The sequence below is a fragment of the Notamacropus eugenii genome, chromosome 5, assembly GCF_028372415.1.
Source record: "Notamacropus eugenii isolate mMacEug1 chromosome 5, mMacEug1.pri_v2, whole genome shotgun sequence".
Classification (NCBI taxonomy): domain Eukaryota; kingdom Metazoa; phylum Chordata; class Mammalia; order Diprotodontia; family Macropodidae; genus Notamacropus; species Notamacropus eugenii.
In genome coordinates, this window is record NC_092876.1 from 436,991,026 (window position 1) to 437,007,189 (window position 16,164).

A 16,164-nucleotide genomic window follows, 5' to 3' on the forward strand; every position below is an offset into this window, starting at 1 on the left:
GGTACTACATGGTGAAGTTCCTACCTCCTCCTGTTGGTGTACCAGACAATATAGGTTACATCCAAAGTTTTTCACATTCTTTGAAGTTTTTTCCATCTCTATTTTAATTAGTACTAATGTTGTCTCAGACTAGCATTTGATCAATATGCCTTATATGCATCATTATTTGTAACCAGGAAGATGCAGAACAGGGAAGAACAGTGGTTAGAACAGTATGTGGATGGGAAGGGAAATAATGAGCAGAGACCTTCCCTATCTGACTTTGTTGGTGGAGGGAGAAATGTCTTTTCTCCCTTGTTGAGAGCTCCAGAAGAAAATATTATTGATTTTAAGATTTTTGTAATTAAAATAAATTAAATTAAAAGTAAAAAGAGAAAGGGAATTGTTGGACAAGACAGATGAAACCTATATTCTGAGGGTAAAGGCTCGAGTATAGGGAGTAGGAACCTTTCTTCTCTTGGAGTAGCCCAATAGATAGACCTTTCCACCTTAAACAAATAACCTTCTCAGACTACACTAAAGAGAGTATACTTGTCTCTGCCATGAGGAGTCACAATCCCTGAAGTCATCCCCTTGCTCAGGTGACTGTTGTCCATTAAGCTGCAAGTGATTCCTCTTATCCTTGGCTACTCTTGCTCCAGTGGCTACTCTAGCTTCCTTCCCAAGTGCTGAAGAAAGGGGGAAATGCCATCTATAGCCAAGGGGCATCTGATGGTACCTCAGGACCTCCTGAATGCACAAGATTGCCTGGCCAGTCCCATCTCAGAATACTCATCCACCCAAGATTAGAGAAGAACAAATACAAAGGAAAAGGAAGCACCAGGCACCCTTGGACAAATGAAATCCAGTTCGGGGAACGCAGCCTGGATGCTGTTCATATTAGCTCTTGCTTCACTCACAACCTGAAGGAAAAGAGGCTGAGACAAGAGCAGGACCCCCTTTCGTAGGCATACTCAGCTCTGACTCAGTATCCCCTGAGTTATCAGTTCTTCTAGCTCCAGAGCCAGTCAGGTTTTCTCATGACATAGTACCAGCCCCTCAGTCACATGTGACTAGACACACATTTTCAAAGTCCTTCACTGGGTTAGAATCATGCAGGGAATGTCTATACATGTTCTAAATAATAATAATACTGATAACTTTTAGATAGTATTTGCTATGAGCCAGCTACTATGCTAAAATCTCCTTTGATTCTTATAACAGGCTTGTGAAGTAGGTCCTATTATTATCTCCATTTTATCCCCCAGATGAGGAAACTGAGGCAAACAGAAGTTAAGTGACTTGCCCAGGGAAACACAGCTAGTAAATGTCTGAGGCAGATTCGCACTCATATCTTCCTGGCTCTAGGCCTGGGGCTGCATCCATCGCCTCACTTCGCTACTTCTGTTCCTTAGTCTTTTCTTTTTTTTTAAATTTAATTTCTTTTTTTTTTTTATTTAACTTTTAACATTTATTTTCACAACATTTTGGGTTTCAAATTTTCTCCCCTTTTGTCCCCTCCCCCCCAAACACCAAGCATTCTAATTGCCCCTGTGACCAATCTGCTCTCTCTTCTATCGTCCCTCTCTGCCCTTGTCTCCATCTTCTCTTTTGTCCTGTAGGGCCAGATAGCTTTCTTTACCCCTTAACCTGTATTTCTTATTTCCTAGTGGTAAGAACATTACAGTTGATCCTAACACTTTGAGTTCCAACTTCTTTAGCTCCCTCTCTCTCCACCCCTTCCCTTTGGAAAGCAAGCAATTCAATATAGGCCAAATCTGTGTAGTTCTGCAAATGATTTCCATAATAGTTGTGTTGTATAGGACTAACTATATTTCCCTCCATCCTATCCTGCCCCCCATTACTTCTATTCTCTTTTGATCCTATCCCTCCCCATGAGTGTCGACCTCGGATTGCATTCTCCTCTCCATGCCCTCCCCTCTATCCTCCCCCCCACCCTGCTTGTGCCCTTGTCCCCCACTCTCTTGTATTGTGAGATAGGTTTTCCTATCAAAATGAGTGTGCATTTTATTCTTTCCTTTAGTGGAATGTGATGAGAGTAGACCTCATGTTTTTCTCTCGCCTCCCCTCTTTATCCCTCCACTAATGAGTCTTTTGCTTGCCTCTTTTATGAGAGATAATTTGCCCCATTCAATTTCTCCCTTTCTCCTCCCAATATTTCTCTCTCACTGCTTGATTTCATTTTTTTTTTAAGATATGATCCCATCCTCTTCAATTCACTCTGTGTACTCTGTCTCTATGTATGTGTGCATGTGTGCATGTGTGCGTGTGTGTACTCCCACCCAGTACCCAGATACTGAAATGTTTTAAGAGTTACAAATATTGTCTTTCCATGTAGGAATGTAAACAGTTCAACTTTAGTAAGTCCCTTATGACTTCTCTTTGCTGTTCACCTTTTCATGGTTCTCTTCATTCTTGTGTTTGAAAGTCAAATTTTCTTTTCAGCTCTGGTCTTTTCATCAAGAATGCTTGAAAATCCTCTATTTCGTTGAAAGACCATTTTTTCTCCTGAAGTATTATACTCAGTTTTGCTGGATAGGTGATTCTTGGTTTTAGTCCTAGTTCCTTTGACTTCTGGAATATCCTATTCCATGCCCTTCGATCCCTTAATGTAGAGGGTGCTAGATCTTGTGTTATCCTGATTGCATTTCCACAATACTTGAATTGTTTCTTTCTAGCTGCTTGCAATATTTTCTCCTTCACCTGGGAATTCTGGAATTTGGCCACAATGTTCCTAGGAGTTTCTCTTTTTGGATCTCTTTCAGGCGGTGTTCTGTGGATTCCTTGAATATTTATTTTGCCCTCTGATTCCAGAATCTCAGGGCAGTTTTCCTTGATAATTTCATGGAAGATGATGTCTAGGCTCTTCTTTTGATCATGGTTTTCAGGTAGTCCCAAAATTTTTACATTGTCTCTCCTGAATCTATTTTCCAGGTCAGTTGTTTTTCCAATGAGATATTTCACATTATCTTCCATTTTTCCATTCTTCTCTCTTTGTTCTGTGATATCTTGCTTTCTCACAAAGTCCTTAGCATCCATCTGTGCCATTCTAGTTTTGAAAGAACTATTTTCTTCAGTGAGCTTTTGAATCTCCTTTTCCATTTGGCTAATTCTGCTTTTGAAAGCATTCTTCTCCTCATTGGCTTTTTGAACCTCTTTTGCCAATTGAGTTAGGCTAGTTTTCAAGGTGTTAATTTCTTCAACATTTTTTTGGTTCTCCTTTAGCAGGGAGCTGATCTGCTTTTCATGCTTTTCTTTCATCTCTCTCATTTCTCTTCCCAGTTTTTCCTCCACCTCTCTAACTTGATTTTCAAAATTCTTTTTGAGCTCTTCCATGGCCTGAGCCCATTGGGTGGGCTGGGACACAGAAGCCTTGATTTCTGTGTCTTTGCCTGATGGTAAGCATTGTTCTTCCTCATCAGAAAGGAAGGGAGGAAATGTCTGTTCTCCAAGAAAGTAGCCTTCAATAGTCTTATTTCTTTTCCCTTTTCTGGGCATTTTCCCCAGCCAGTGACTTGACCTCTGAATATTCTCCTCACACCCACCTCGCCTCCTGGTCCTCCCAGCCAGCATTTGGGGACTGAGATTCAAATGCTGCTTCCCGCCTTAGGGCTTTTGGTGGGGGCAGGGCTGCTATTCAGTGTGAGAATTAAGTTCAGGTGGTCAGGTCAGGGCAGGGCCGCCTCTCAGGCTCAGTTCCCTCAGGGGGTTTATGCACAGACCTTCCACAATGGATCCAGGCTCCCGCCTGCTTGGGGAGCCCCTGTCTGCAGCCGCCTCTCAGCTTCTACCTCCCGGGGGGGGGGGCCGAATCATGGGGGCACCCCACTCCCCTCTCGACCCACCAAAGAGACTCTCTCACCGACCCCCGTCACCTGTGGGCGGAGGGACTTGTGCGGCTGCTGGAGATCCCGTCCCTGAAGCCTGCTCGGGTCTGTTTCTCTTGGTGCCGTGGCTGCAGCAGGTCTGGGCTGGGCTGGGCTCCGCGTCTGCAGCACGACGGACCTTTTGCGAGAGGTTTGCAGGTCCCTCTGTGGGTGGAGAGACCCGCGTGGCGGCTGGAGATCCCGTCCCCGAAGCCCGCTCGGATCTTTTCCTCTCGGTGCCGCGGCCGCTGGAGGGCTGCCCTCTGCTCCCAGTCCCAGTGCCCAGTCCACAGCGCGAAGGACCCCCCGTGAGAGGTTTGCAGGTCTCTCCGGAACAGAAATCTCCCTCGCTCCAATATTCTGTGGCCTCTGGGTGCAGAATTCACCGTGAGTTGCTCCCCTGTAGCCGATCTGTGGGTTGTGGGTTCGGAGCTATGTGTATGTGCGTCTTTCTACTCCGCCATCTTGGCTCTGTTCCTTAGTCTTGAAAAAGCCCAAGGGTCTTCACAGGGTGACATCAGGAGTGAATTAGACGTAAGGGAGGCAGAGTTGCACAGAGTCAGCAGCCTCACTGTCTCTTCCACAGTCATTAAAGTCATTGAAATCCAATAGTGTGATGAAAGTCAGGATGACTGGTGATCGTCTTGGTGTCTTTGATGTCTGACCAAGCTCTAAGCCTCCACAGCACTGCTTTAGCCACCTTTGTGGTCATTGGAACAAATTGTCCTCATCTTCCCATTCTGCAGGGGTGGTCTTCATATGGTTGGGGTAGACATTCCCCCCCCCCCCCAACTCACTGATGAGTTTTAGGCCTGTCAATTACCCTCAACTTGATTTAGCTCATCTGCTGAGACAGTTTTACCAGGACGTGGCCGCTGCTCAGGCTACAGCTTCTTGGAGATACAGGTGAAAGTCGGATGAAAAGTGGACACCAAAGGGAGGTGAGCAGCCTCCCTTAACACTCCATAACCCCCCTTCTCAGCTGCCCTAATCCATCAGGAAAGGTAAATCCAAGCATACTTTAAGTACCAGGCCCTCAGTGGCCAGTTCCCCTATGACATATAAACTTGGATTTTTGTAGAGTGAAATTACTCTGACAAGATAGGCATTGGGATAAGCACCCTATTTTTTAGCCCATAAGTACCCATATTATGGACAAACACTACAGATAGACAATGAACTGGATCCAGAATGGATCTTGAGAAGAGCATGTAGAAAACTGTTCAGTGTGTTCAATGAATTCACAATACTCTTTGTTGCAAAACTTCATCTTTGTAATGCCAGAATTCTCCCAATGACATCAGATGACTGTGAAGAATAAAAATTGCAGGTATAGGTGTACATTGAGAATGAGCTGAGATATGCTCAAATAGCCTGAAGAATCATCCCCGCTGGCCTTCACTCCCAATTTGGGGAATTAGGGTTGAGTCCCTTATATTTCTCTCAGGCCAACAACTAACAAAGTTGAAGTGTGATGTAACCATAAATTTTTCTATAATTTTCCAACAATTTAGAGTCATTATTCTATCATACCCTAATCTAAAATTTGAATTGTCTGGTTATTCGTTTTTTGTTTATTTTTTAAAAATTTGCTTAGCCATGTGTCTTGACCAGAAGGAACTATCTACATAGCAAAAGTGAGGTATATCCAACACACAACCTATCTGATGCGAGAAGAGGATGGGAGAAGATGGCATCTCGTATTGGTAGAGGAGAGGTCTATTTGTATATGGGTCTGAGACACTGACTCTAGACAACTGGGTTGATGGCTTGAGAACTGAAATCCCTGGTAGGCAAATTATATATTGTACTTCCTCTTTGTGTGCTTGAGACTTTACCCTCCTAGAAACTTAGGACTGCAGCTGTGGTGGAAGGAATATCTGTGAGTCCCCTACAATATGGATATTTTCCTTAAAATGTTTCAAGACCATCCTCATTATTTAATTGATTCAGGAGACTAAAGGATCAGGCCATTATTATCACTTCCTGGTCCCCTGAGTACAAAAAGCCAGCTTCCTCTTGATTCTTAGTCACTGGATCACCATGGGCAATTCAGAAGCAGGGTAGCTGCATTTAACTGAATCAATGTGGTGACCTCCATGCATATCTTTGTTGAAGACCCTTTCCCTGGGCTAAGTTAGTCAGGATCTGTCAGTTTTTAAATGGACTTTGTTGTTGTTTTTTAGTCAAGTCTGACTTTGTGATCCCATTCGGGGTATTCTTGGCAAAGGCATTGGAGTGGTTTGCCATTTCCTTCTCTAGTTCATTTTATAGTTGAGGAAACTGAGGCAAACAGGGTTAAGTGATTTGCCTGGGGTCACACAGCTAGGAAGTGTTTGAGACCATATTTGAACTTAAGGAGATGAATGTGGTAGTATCTCTATACTCCCTGTGTTTTTTCTTCTTAGAACTAAACATGTCTGATTCCTTCAACCAGTCCTTATATGATGACATGGACTCAAGACTCTTTACCACTCTGATTGCTCTCCTCTGGACACTTTCCAGTTTATCAATGTGCTTTTTAAACTGTGGTACCCAGAACACAATATAATACTGCAGATCAAGTCTGAAGATGGCAGAGTACAGTGGGGTCATCACCTCTCTATTCCTAGAAGCTATGCTTTTCTTAACACAGCTCAAAATTATATGAACTGCTTTGGTGGCCATCTCACCCTACTGATTCAGATTGAGTCTGCATTCTATGTAACCCCTCCTAGATCATTTTTCAGTATGACTGGTGTCTAACCATGCCTCCCTGATCTTATATTTGTGAAGCTGATTTATTTTTGTAGCTAAATGCAAATCATTACATTTTTTTTTTCCAATTTGAATTCCATTTCATTTGATTCAGCTTTATACGTCAGCCTGTTAAGATCTTTGTGGATCCTGACTCTACTATTCAGTGTGTTAGCTGTGTCTTTTACCTACATATTACCTGCAAGCTTGAGGACTGTAGTTGGTTTTGTTTGGACCCTGATGCCAATAGGGAGAGCAAGAGACAGAGAGAGAAAGAGACAGAGAGACACAGACAGAGAGACACAGAGAGAGAGAGGGACAGAGAGACAGAGAAACAGAAATAGAGAGACAGAGGCACAGAAACACAGAGAGACAGAGAGACAAAGAGATAGACACAGAAAGAGAGACACAGAGTGACAGAGACAGAGAAAGACACAGAGACAGAAAGTATACACACAAGAGACAGAGAGACATGGAGATAGAGAGACACAAAGAGAGAGAGACAGAGACAGAGAGACAGAGAAACAGAGAGAGACAGAGGCACAGAAACACAGAGAAACAAAGAGATAGAGAGAGACAGAGACAGAGACAGAGAAAGACACAGAGAGAGAGAGGGACAGAGGAAGGAAGGAAGGAAAAGACACTGAGGGAACCAGAGAGTAACAGAAACACAGAGAGAAAGAGACAAAGACAGACAGATATAGAGACAGAAACAGAGAGAGAGTCAGGCCATCCAATCAGTTCTGAATCTGTCCAACTGTATTATCTTCCACCCTATTTTCTACACCGTAGCTTTACTAAAGTCTATGTCAACTATACAGCATTCTTCTGTTTGTTAGTAATCTTGTTCCCATAAATAGACAAATAAATTGAAGAACAGGTAGATAAATCAGTGAATAAGGTTAGTTGACATGACCTGTTCTTGGGGAAGCCATGTTTGCTCTTTGCAATCACTACTTCTTCTTAATGATCCATTCTAGAATTTTCCCAGGAATCCAAGTCAAATTTATTCAACAATAGTTTACAGACTCCATTTTCTTCGCTCTTATGAAAATTGGGACATTTTTACTTCTCCAGTCTTTTGGTACCTCTCCTGGTTCCATGATCTTTCAAATATCACTGACATAAACAATATCTGCCATTTCTTTCAGGACCTGAGGGAGTAGTTCATTTGGACAAGGTGCCTTGAACTGATCATGGGCAACTAAGTATTCTCTAACTAATCCTGAATGTTAGCTCTCTCTTAGCTATTTTCTGTCATTTCTAGTGCAAAGGCCATTCTCCTTGGCACAGAAAACAAGGAAAACAAGAGCAGAGCAGTTCTGTCTTCTCTGTTTTCAGTTATTGTCATTCCATCCACCCCACACAAAGGTCCTATAATTTTTTTGATCCCCTTTTTCTCCCAATAGAGCTAAAAACCAAACAAATCAAATGTACTACCCTGTTAATTGTTTTTAGCTTGTTACAGCTCATTCTGAGGTCAACACCTCTGACACAATTTTATAACCTGTTAACCATCCATGTTTCCATTTTCTGTATTTTTGTTAAAGACTTAAGTTAGTGATTTCCTTGTGCATCTGCATCACTCTCTTCAGACAAATCACCTTTTCTCACTAATTTCGTATCTTTTCCCCCATTCACCCATGGTTTTAGTATTTCTTCATCCTTTGGTTGACAATTTTCTTTCTTCAAGAAGCATGCTGTTGAAGAAATCTAACTCTAGGAGGCCAAATTCTGAATTCTCCCCTCAGAAAACTGCCTTTTTCTGGCTAACAGGTTAGATTCCAGTATCTCCCTGACTAGGCACTTCAATTCAAAAATCTCCTCTTCTTTACAGAGGAGACTGATTCTGTCCTTGAACTCTATGGCCACGTGTAAGTTCATTGTCCAGCACTGCAGAATCTAAGTTCTCACTATCCATCACGTGCTTCTGGAGGAGGGAGGAGAAGAAACCCTTTCCCTCAAGGCTAAATGGAAGGTTGTTTTACCTTCTGTTCTGCTGTTCGGCAGAAGCTTAAGAGGGAGGGGGCAAAATGGAATCAGCTCAGTTTTAGAGGAAGGATAGCTCTTCTGATAACATCTTTGCCTTATCCACTCAGCTGCCAATCACGTTGGAGGCTTGTCACTGGAACCAAGAAGAGGAATTTCTGTGCTTTCCAGGAGGTGTCAAGGGCTTATGTCTACTTCCATTAGAGGTGCCCTTTGTACAAAAGACCACTTTTAATCTCACTTGATCGGGATTGTCTAATGAAGGGGCTCACTTGATCACCTCTCCTTATAGCAGCCACTGAAATCACCCAAACTGCAGAATTTACGATTGATTCGGCTACTCTGCCATTAAGCTCAATAGCGCCTTTGGTGAGGAATTGCATTCTGAGTTAAAGTTAGAGCAGGGCCCTGTCTTTCAGACACGTTCCTTTATCACGTTGGGCCTCTATAGATCCAGGAGACACCACAAATTTGACTTTGCAGCCGCTGAGTCCTCTGCTTGTGGTTGTCTGGACCCATTCCCATGACTGTGATAACTGATGTTGTACACTGGAGTCAGGCTGTGCTTTTGTTTATTGGAAATTATCCCTTGTTCATTTCAGTTTAATAAACATTTATTAAGCACCTGCTGGATGCTCTATGGACACAAAGAGTTGGCACGTGGCAGTAGAATTCAAGGGTAAGATGAGTGAATCACCACCTCCTCTGTAGAGGAGGCTTTTTATTTGAATTCCCCGGAGTAAACATCTCTGGAGCACTTCTGGATGCAGAGTGGGGATGGAGAGACAAAAACCGAAACAGCCCCGGCCCTCCATCCAAACAGAGTGTCTCTGGTTATCAGTGAAGTCTCCGGGCATTTATTGATTGCCTCCTACGTGCCCTTTCTACGCGCTGGGAGCTGCAAAGGCTTTGATCACAAGATGGCATACACTTTGAAGTAGATGTGGCGCCGCTGTGCCAATACTGCAGAACGACGCATCAGGGGAGCCGGAGCAGACAAGCGGTGCGCAGTGCGCATGTGTGCCCGCAGGCTCCTCGGAGCTCCGCATCGCCGCCCCCCATCGCCGCTCGGGACTCCTCCGAGCCGGCAGGGGGCGCTCGGCCCGGCCCCGTCCCGGGCCGCTCTGCCCTCCCCTCCCAATCCTCTGCTCCCCGGGCCCTCGCCCGCCCTCCTCCTTCCCCTCCCCCGTTCGCCGCTTTCCGTTCGCCGCCCGCCCCGCCCCCGTTGCCCCTGGCGGCTCTTTGTTGACTTCCGGGAGCCCGGGCGCGCTCCCCCGCCGATGCCCGGAGCCGCGCCATGGGGACCACGGGGGCCGCCGACGAGGAGGACGGGGCGCAGCCTTAGGCCGTGCGGAGCCGCCCCCGACATGGGGGAGCCGGAGGAGCTGGTGCCCGGTGAGCGTCGCCGGGGGTCGCGCCCCCCACTCCGCCCCGTCCCTCCCTTCTCCTCCCGCGGCGCTCCGTTCCGCCCGGAGGTGGCGGTTGGCTGGGGTGGACCCGGGAGGAGGGTCTGGTGTCGGGGATGGGATAAAGGCCCCGAGGCTGGAGATGGGGATGAGGCCTAAGGGGACGAAGATAATAAGCCCCGAGTCCCCTCCACCCCCAGCAAACTATAAGGTCCTTTTGGGGAGCCCCCCAGGCCCACCCCTGGAAGGATGAAATCCTTTCCGATCATCCCAGAGAAGGTGAGGTGAGGAGCACAGCCGCACAGCTGGTTAGTTGGGGGACAGGGGCCTCTTTACCTGCCTCCCAGCGGTCCTTAAAGCTGGGGTCCCCCTCGGTTTGGGCTGAGCAGTAAGGAAGAGATTGGGTTCTGAGTTGGAGTCAGGCAGTGACTTTGTGGGTAAGCATCAGTTCTACGAGCATCCATTGAGCACCTGCTGGATGCAGTGTGGGGATGCGGAGACAGAGTATTAAAACCGCCTCCCACCTCCAGAAGCTTGTGGTCTGTACTTGGGGAGGCAGCGTGAGCGCCCATGGGTAGATGCAAAACACAGATGAAGGAAGTAGCACCCCACTTGGGGCATGGGGATTGGGGAGCCAGAACAGCTGGGGGGATCATTTATTTGGGATATTTCTCATTGGGATCTGATCCAAAACCCTGCCGGTTTTTTGGTGAATGTTGTAAGTTGTGTTTTTGTTTTGTCTTTGTGTATGCGGACACACACACGTACGGTAGCAGTAAATGGGAGTGTGTGGGTTTTCTTTTCCTTCTCTTCCTACAAGTATTGCCATGGCCAAACAAGTTTAAGAGCTACTGGCCAAGAGGGTGCGACATTTAATCAGCGCTATAATGGATACTTTGTTCATTGGATTGTATCAGATGAAAGTATCAGGGACTGGGTAGTAATGGTGAAGAGACGGTTATGGAGATGAGTGAACTTGGTCTGGCAAGAGCCATGTTTAGCAAGAACCTGGCGTCTCCTACTCTAGAAGTTCTGTTTCTTCTGGAAGAGGTCATAGAGATCTGTTCCAGTTCCCTTAGTTTACAGATAGGACTTGGAAGTCCAGAAGCATGAATAATGTGATGAAAGTCATACGACCCTAGTCACCTTTTACACCACTCTGCCTGCTGAGATTTGAAAGAGTCAAAGCAGGAGTCTGTAACTCTGGATGTCTCTCTTTAATCTTCTCTGAGCAACTTCCACCCTTCCTGTATCTTAACTGTCCCATCTGTAAAGCAGACCTTCTGGTTCCCACTGAGCTTGAGACAATGGGACATAAAGCAATATTTTGGCAAAGAAATTATTGAAAAATAGAGTATTACTTTCTAGTCACAGTAGAGACACATGGCAACTAGGCAGCCACAGTGCCAGTTCTAGAGTCAGGAAGACACATCTTTCTCAATTCAAATCTGGCTTCAGATATTTACCAGCAGTGTGACCATGGGCAGTCACTTAACCCTGTTTGCCTTAGTTTCCTCATCTGTAAAAATGAGCTGGAGAAGGAAATGACAAACCACTCCACTATTTTGCCAAGAAAACCCCAGTTGGTGTCATGAAGAGTCATGACTGAAACAACTAAACAACAACAGAGAGAAATGAAAATTGAAACTGGAAGTCTGTGTTTGAAATTCCTTTAAGTTATTGACATTTTTAACTTCATGCGATAGCTTTTATTCTCCTCTGCCTTCAGATTGATCTTTGCCCATTGTCTTTGAAATGGACAAATCTTTGACTTCTCTCATCTCTTTTTCCTTCTGTTTTTATTCCCTGTCTCCTATGTATTGTCTCTTTCCTCTTTCCTGTATTTGTTCCCTCACTCAAAAACAAAGCCAAGTGCAAGTCATGTCATCATTTCTCTGACAGCACGGTCTTCTTCGGCTACAAAGGACAAGCACACATCCTTATCTTCTGTGTATCGTCTCTGTTCTCTCCTCAGCCTTGCTTATGATTGGAGGGTTCCAATCTTTTTATTCTGTTTAATTTTGGCTTAAATAATAATTCATAATTTTACATGTGCTTAACACAAATTAACTGAAGGTTTAAAAATATTTAGGGTAATTTAAGTTCAGATAGTGAAGAGGATTAGGGGAAAAAACATATAACCACCTATTTTATTATTTATGCAGCAAGCATTTATTCATTTCTTACTTGCTTTTCATTTCTTGAGTGCTTATTGTGGGTAAAAGGAAAAGTAAGGACAAGTTCCTACCCTTTAGAAGCTCATGTTCTAATTGGGGTTGGGGAGACAGGTGAAAAACTAGATCAATACAGCATGGAATAGATGGAAGATAGTCTCAGAAGGGAAGCCAGTAGGACTTGGGAGGCCTGGGAGAGTCCTCCTTGAAGCCTAAGGTAGGATTTGAACTGTCCATCAATAAGCATTTTTTCAGTGCTTGTTACATGCCAGACATTTAAGTATTGAGAATACAAAGAAAGGCAAAAAATAGTCCCTGTTTTTAAGGAATTCAGAGTTTAATGGGGAAGACAATAGGAAAACAACAGTGTACAGGTAAGATATATACAGGATAAATTGGAGATTGTCAGTAAAGGGAAGGTGATAATATTAAAGGGTATCAGGAACGGCTTCTCGTAAGATAAGGTTTTAGCTTAGACTTGAAGAAAGCCGTGGAAGCCAGGAGGAGAGATTTGGAAGGATTGAGTGTCTTGTGTAAGGAACAGCAGAGGCCAAAGTCATGCGATTGAAGAGTACATGGTAAGGAGTAAAGTATATTAAGATTGGACAGGTTTGAGAAGGCCAGGTTGTGAAGGGCTTTGCATGTGAGACAGAAAATATTATATTTGATCCTAGAGGTAATAGGGAGCTACTGGAGTCTCTTAATTAGGGGGTGACATGATCACACCTGTAACTTAAGAAGATCAGTTTGACAGCTGAGTGGAGGATGGACTGGAGTAGGTAGAGACTTGTGGCAGGTGGACCAACCAGCAGGCTGTTGTAATAGTCCAGGCATGAAGATGTGAAGGCCTGCATGAGTTGGGGTGCAAGTGTCTGAGGAGAGAATGGGGCATAAACAAGAAGAATCCTGAGGTAAAATCTACAGTTATTGGTAATAGATTGGATATGGTAGGTGAGAGGCAGCAATGAGTCAAGGATGACCTCTAGGTTGAGAGTCTGAGTCTGGGTGATTGGGAGGATAGTGTTATCTTTGACAACATATAGGAAGTTCAGAAGAGAGGAATTTTGGGGGGAAAGATGAGTTCATTTTTGGATATATTGAGTATGATGTCAAAGGGACATCCAGTTTGGCGTATCTAATAGATTATTTGATACAAGTCTGGAGTTTAGGAGAGAGGTTAGGGCAGGATAAGCAGATCTCAGAATCATCAACATAGAGGTAATTGAATCTGAGGGAGTTGTTGAGATAACAAATAAAATAGTATAGAGAGAGAAGGGAAGAGGAACCAGAACATAGACCTGGGAGAAACACCTGTCCTCAATGGGCACAACAAAAGATGAAAATCTAGCAAAAGAGAATCAAGTAGAAGAGAACCAGGAGAGATCAGTGTGACAAAAACTTAGGGAAAAGAAAACATCAAGGAGGAGAGGATGCTCAGATGTTGTTAAAGGTCAACATAGGTCAAGAAAGGTGAGAATTTGGGGGAAAATTAGATTTAGCAATTAAGAGATCATTAGTAACTTTGGAGAAAGTTTTCAGTTGAGTGATAAAGTTAGAAGCTAGACCATAGAGAGTTAAGAGAGTGAGAGGAAAAGGAGGGGGAGGAATTGATTATAGACAGATTTTTCAAAGAATTTAGCCACAAAAGGGAGTAGCTGGATTGTAGTAGTGCAGATTGACAGAACAAGTGAGCTTTTTTTGAAATGGGGAGACATGAACATTTTTGTTGTCAGTAGGAAAGCAACCAGTAGACAGGGAAAGAACGAAGATAAATGGGAAGATGAAGATGATGGCAGGGCAAACCACCGAAGAAGGTGGGATGGAATGGGGTCATTTGCACATGTGAAGGAGTTTGCCTTGGCAAGGAGAAAGGCCACCTCTTCATATGAGAGGGGGAAAGCAGGAGGTAGTCACAGAAAGCATCTGCGTGATGTGAGATGAAGAGGGGGAAAAAGGGAGTTCTTGGCAAATGACCCCCCAATTTTTTTTCAGTAAAATCCCAGGCAGGGATTTTGGTACTGAGAGAAGGGTAGAGAGAGGGAGGTATGGGAAGTTTGAGGAGGGATGTCAAGGTTTGGAAGAGCTGCTGTGTGGAGTGGATAATGAGCTAATTAAAGAGGCGTAAAAGGATTGCCTTGACATGATGAGGTCCCACTTAGGTTTATGTAACAAAAATTTGTCATGGACCCAGTCAGAACAGTTTGATGTTTTTCTCCAACTTTAATCAGTAGCATGTGTGTAGAAGTGAGAGCAGTGAAAGGTAGGAGCCATTCAAGGCTGAGGATTTCAGGGAGAGATTGTTGATATCTTAAGGGGCAAGGAACTCAAAAAAAAGAAAAATGTGGAATTAAACTGATTCACCAAAGTAGCAGGTGCATTCTGCTAGCAAAGTAGTACAAGGATGATAGCTTTGGAAAGGACAGAAATTAAGGCATTGGAAAACCACAACAACGTATTTGGAGTGGCAAGGCTTAGGGAGAGGTCAAATAACGATCGATTATGATAGATAAAGGAATTTCAGAATCATGAATATTGCAGTGAGGCTTTTGTGGGTGCTGGCAAGATCAAGCATATAACCATCGTTGTGTTGGGGTAAGGTGGAATGGAGGAGTAGGGCATGGAAATACAGTGAAGGTGAGGAATTGTAAGGTTCTGGTGTTTGAGGGAACATCTATATGTAGTTGAAATCTCCTAGTATTAGATAAAGAGTTGAGGAGAGAAAGATTGAAGGTACTGAACGCGTTGAGGAAAGAAGGAAAACATCCCAGAGATTAGTAGACAACCACTACCAGGATTTTGATTGGGTGGTAGTTATGGATTGAGTGAACCTCAGAGGATGAGAGGTCACTGAGTGAGTGGTGATAGTAGGGGAAGAACCCAGAAGTGGTAATGGAGAGCAAGGAGTATTCCAACTCCTCGTCCCAGCCTGTGAGTGGGGAGGTGGGGGTGAGGGAAAGTGAAGTCAGTGCTGGGAAGGGTGCACAGGGATACTTATCAGGAGACATGTTCACTGTTCTCAGTGAGATGAAAGAAATGGAAAAGGAAAAAGACTGAAGATGAAAGCAAGTTTTTTACCTATGAAGCATACAGAGCAGAGGATACAGCAGAAGGCATAAGTAGCTTTAGAGTGGGACATTGGAGGGAAGTGTTGTTTTATAACACACTGAATGTTAACAATCAGGTCACTAGTTATGTTTATCAAGGAATCTTAACATGATCTTAATATTTGCACAAGAGACTTCTTGCTGAAGTGAGAGCCTTTATGACTCTGGTTCCCCTGAATCAAATGCTTTCTTATTGGTTATGCGAAGAAAGATGTTGTATGTTGTGCAGAATCCTTTGAGAAAGCTTGACAATTTTCTTTTCATATTTTGATCGATGATACTTTCAGAATGTATGAATCCTTCTCATAAAGATTTTAAAAAGATGAGAAAGGCCTTTTGGTCAGTAGTTATTGATGTTTCCTAGAAATCTTACCTTTTTCTGAATTTTAATATTATCCATATTTTCCTCCATTTTCCTGTCTTTCCTCTCATTAGTGTCCAGTAAAGGAATCCTTTAGTGCTGTCAAGGTAGTATAATTATCAGCACAGATTTCTTCTGTGTGTGCTTGGTTTAGTCCAGTTTTTTTCTTGATTTTACTGTCTTTAGAGCTTTCTTCTTAGTGTAGCATATTGGGTACTAAATTGTTAAAGTCCAAAATTATGCTTCTTCCTTCACTGATAATGAAAATAGATCATTATAGAAATGTTGACAGACTTGTTCCATTTTACTGCTATTTAGTTTCCTACCACTAGCATCATCCATTTATGCTTTTGGTTGATATGGCTTATTGGATTCTCACATCAAAGCTTTCTCTAGACCTGTTCTTCCTTCCATTCCTTAGGATGATGTCTGGTGCAGGGCCCATATGGAAATAGGATTCTCTTTAGATGGTGAGTTTCTTGATATGCTCCATTCATGGATGATGTTGTGCTTTTCTCATGAAGCCTA

At 43.8% G+C, this 16,164-nt stretch overlaps 1 protein-coding gene across 5 annotated transcripts in view; it reads left to right on the forward strand.

Annotated features, from left to right (window-relative positions):
* The first annotated feature begins 9,013 nt into the window (after positions 1-9,013).
* The window catches only part of RPGR (retinitis pigmentosa GTPase regulator), a 90,292-nt gene continuing 83,141 nt past the window's right edge, over positions 9,014-16,164 (forward strand). For all 5 annotated transcript variants that reach the window (XM_072615173.1, XM_072615176.1, XM_072615177.1 and 2 more), the window contains exon 1: positions 9,014-9,986. In XM_072615173.1, coding sequence (XP_072471274.1) covers positions 9,533-9,986 — 454 coding nt within the window. In that variant the 5' untranslated portion in view covers positions 9,014-9,532. The remainder of the gene's footprint in view (positions 9,987-16,164) is intronic.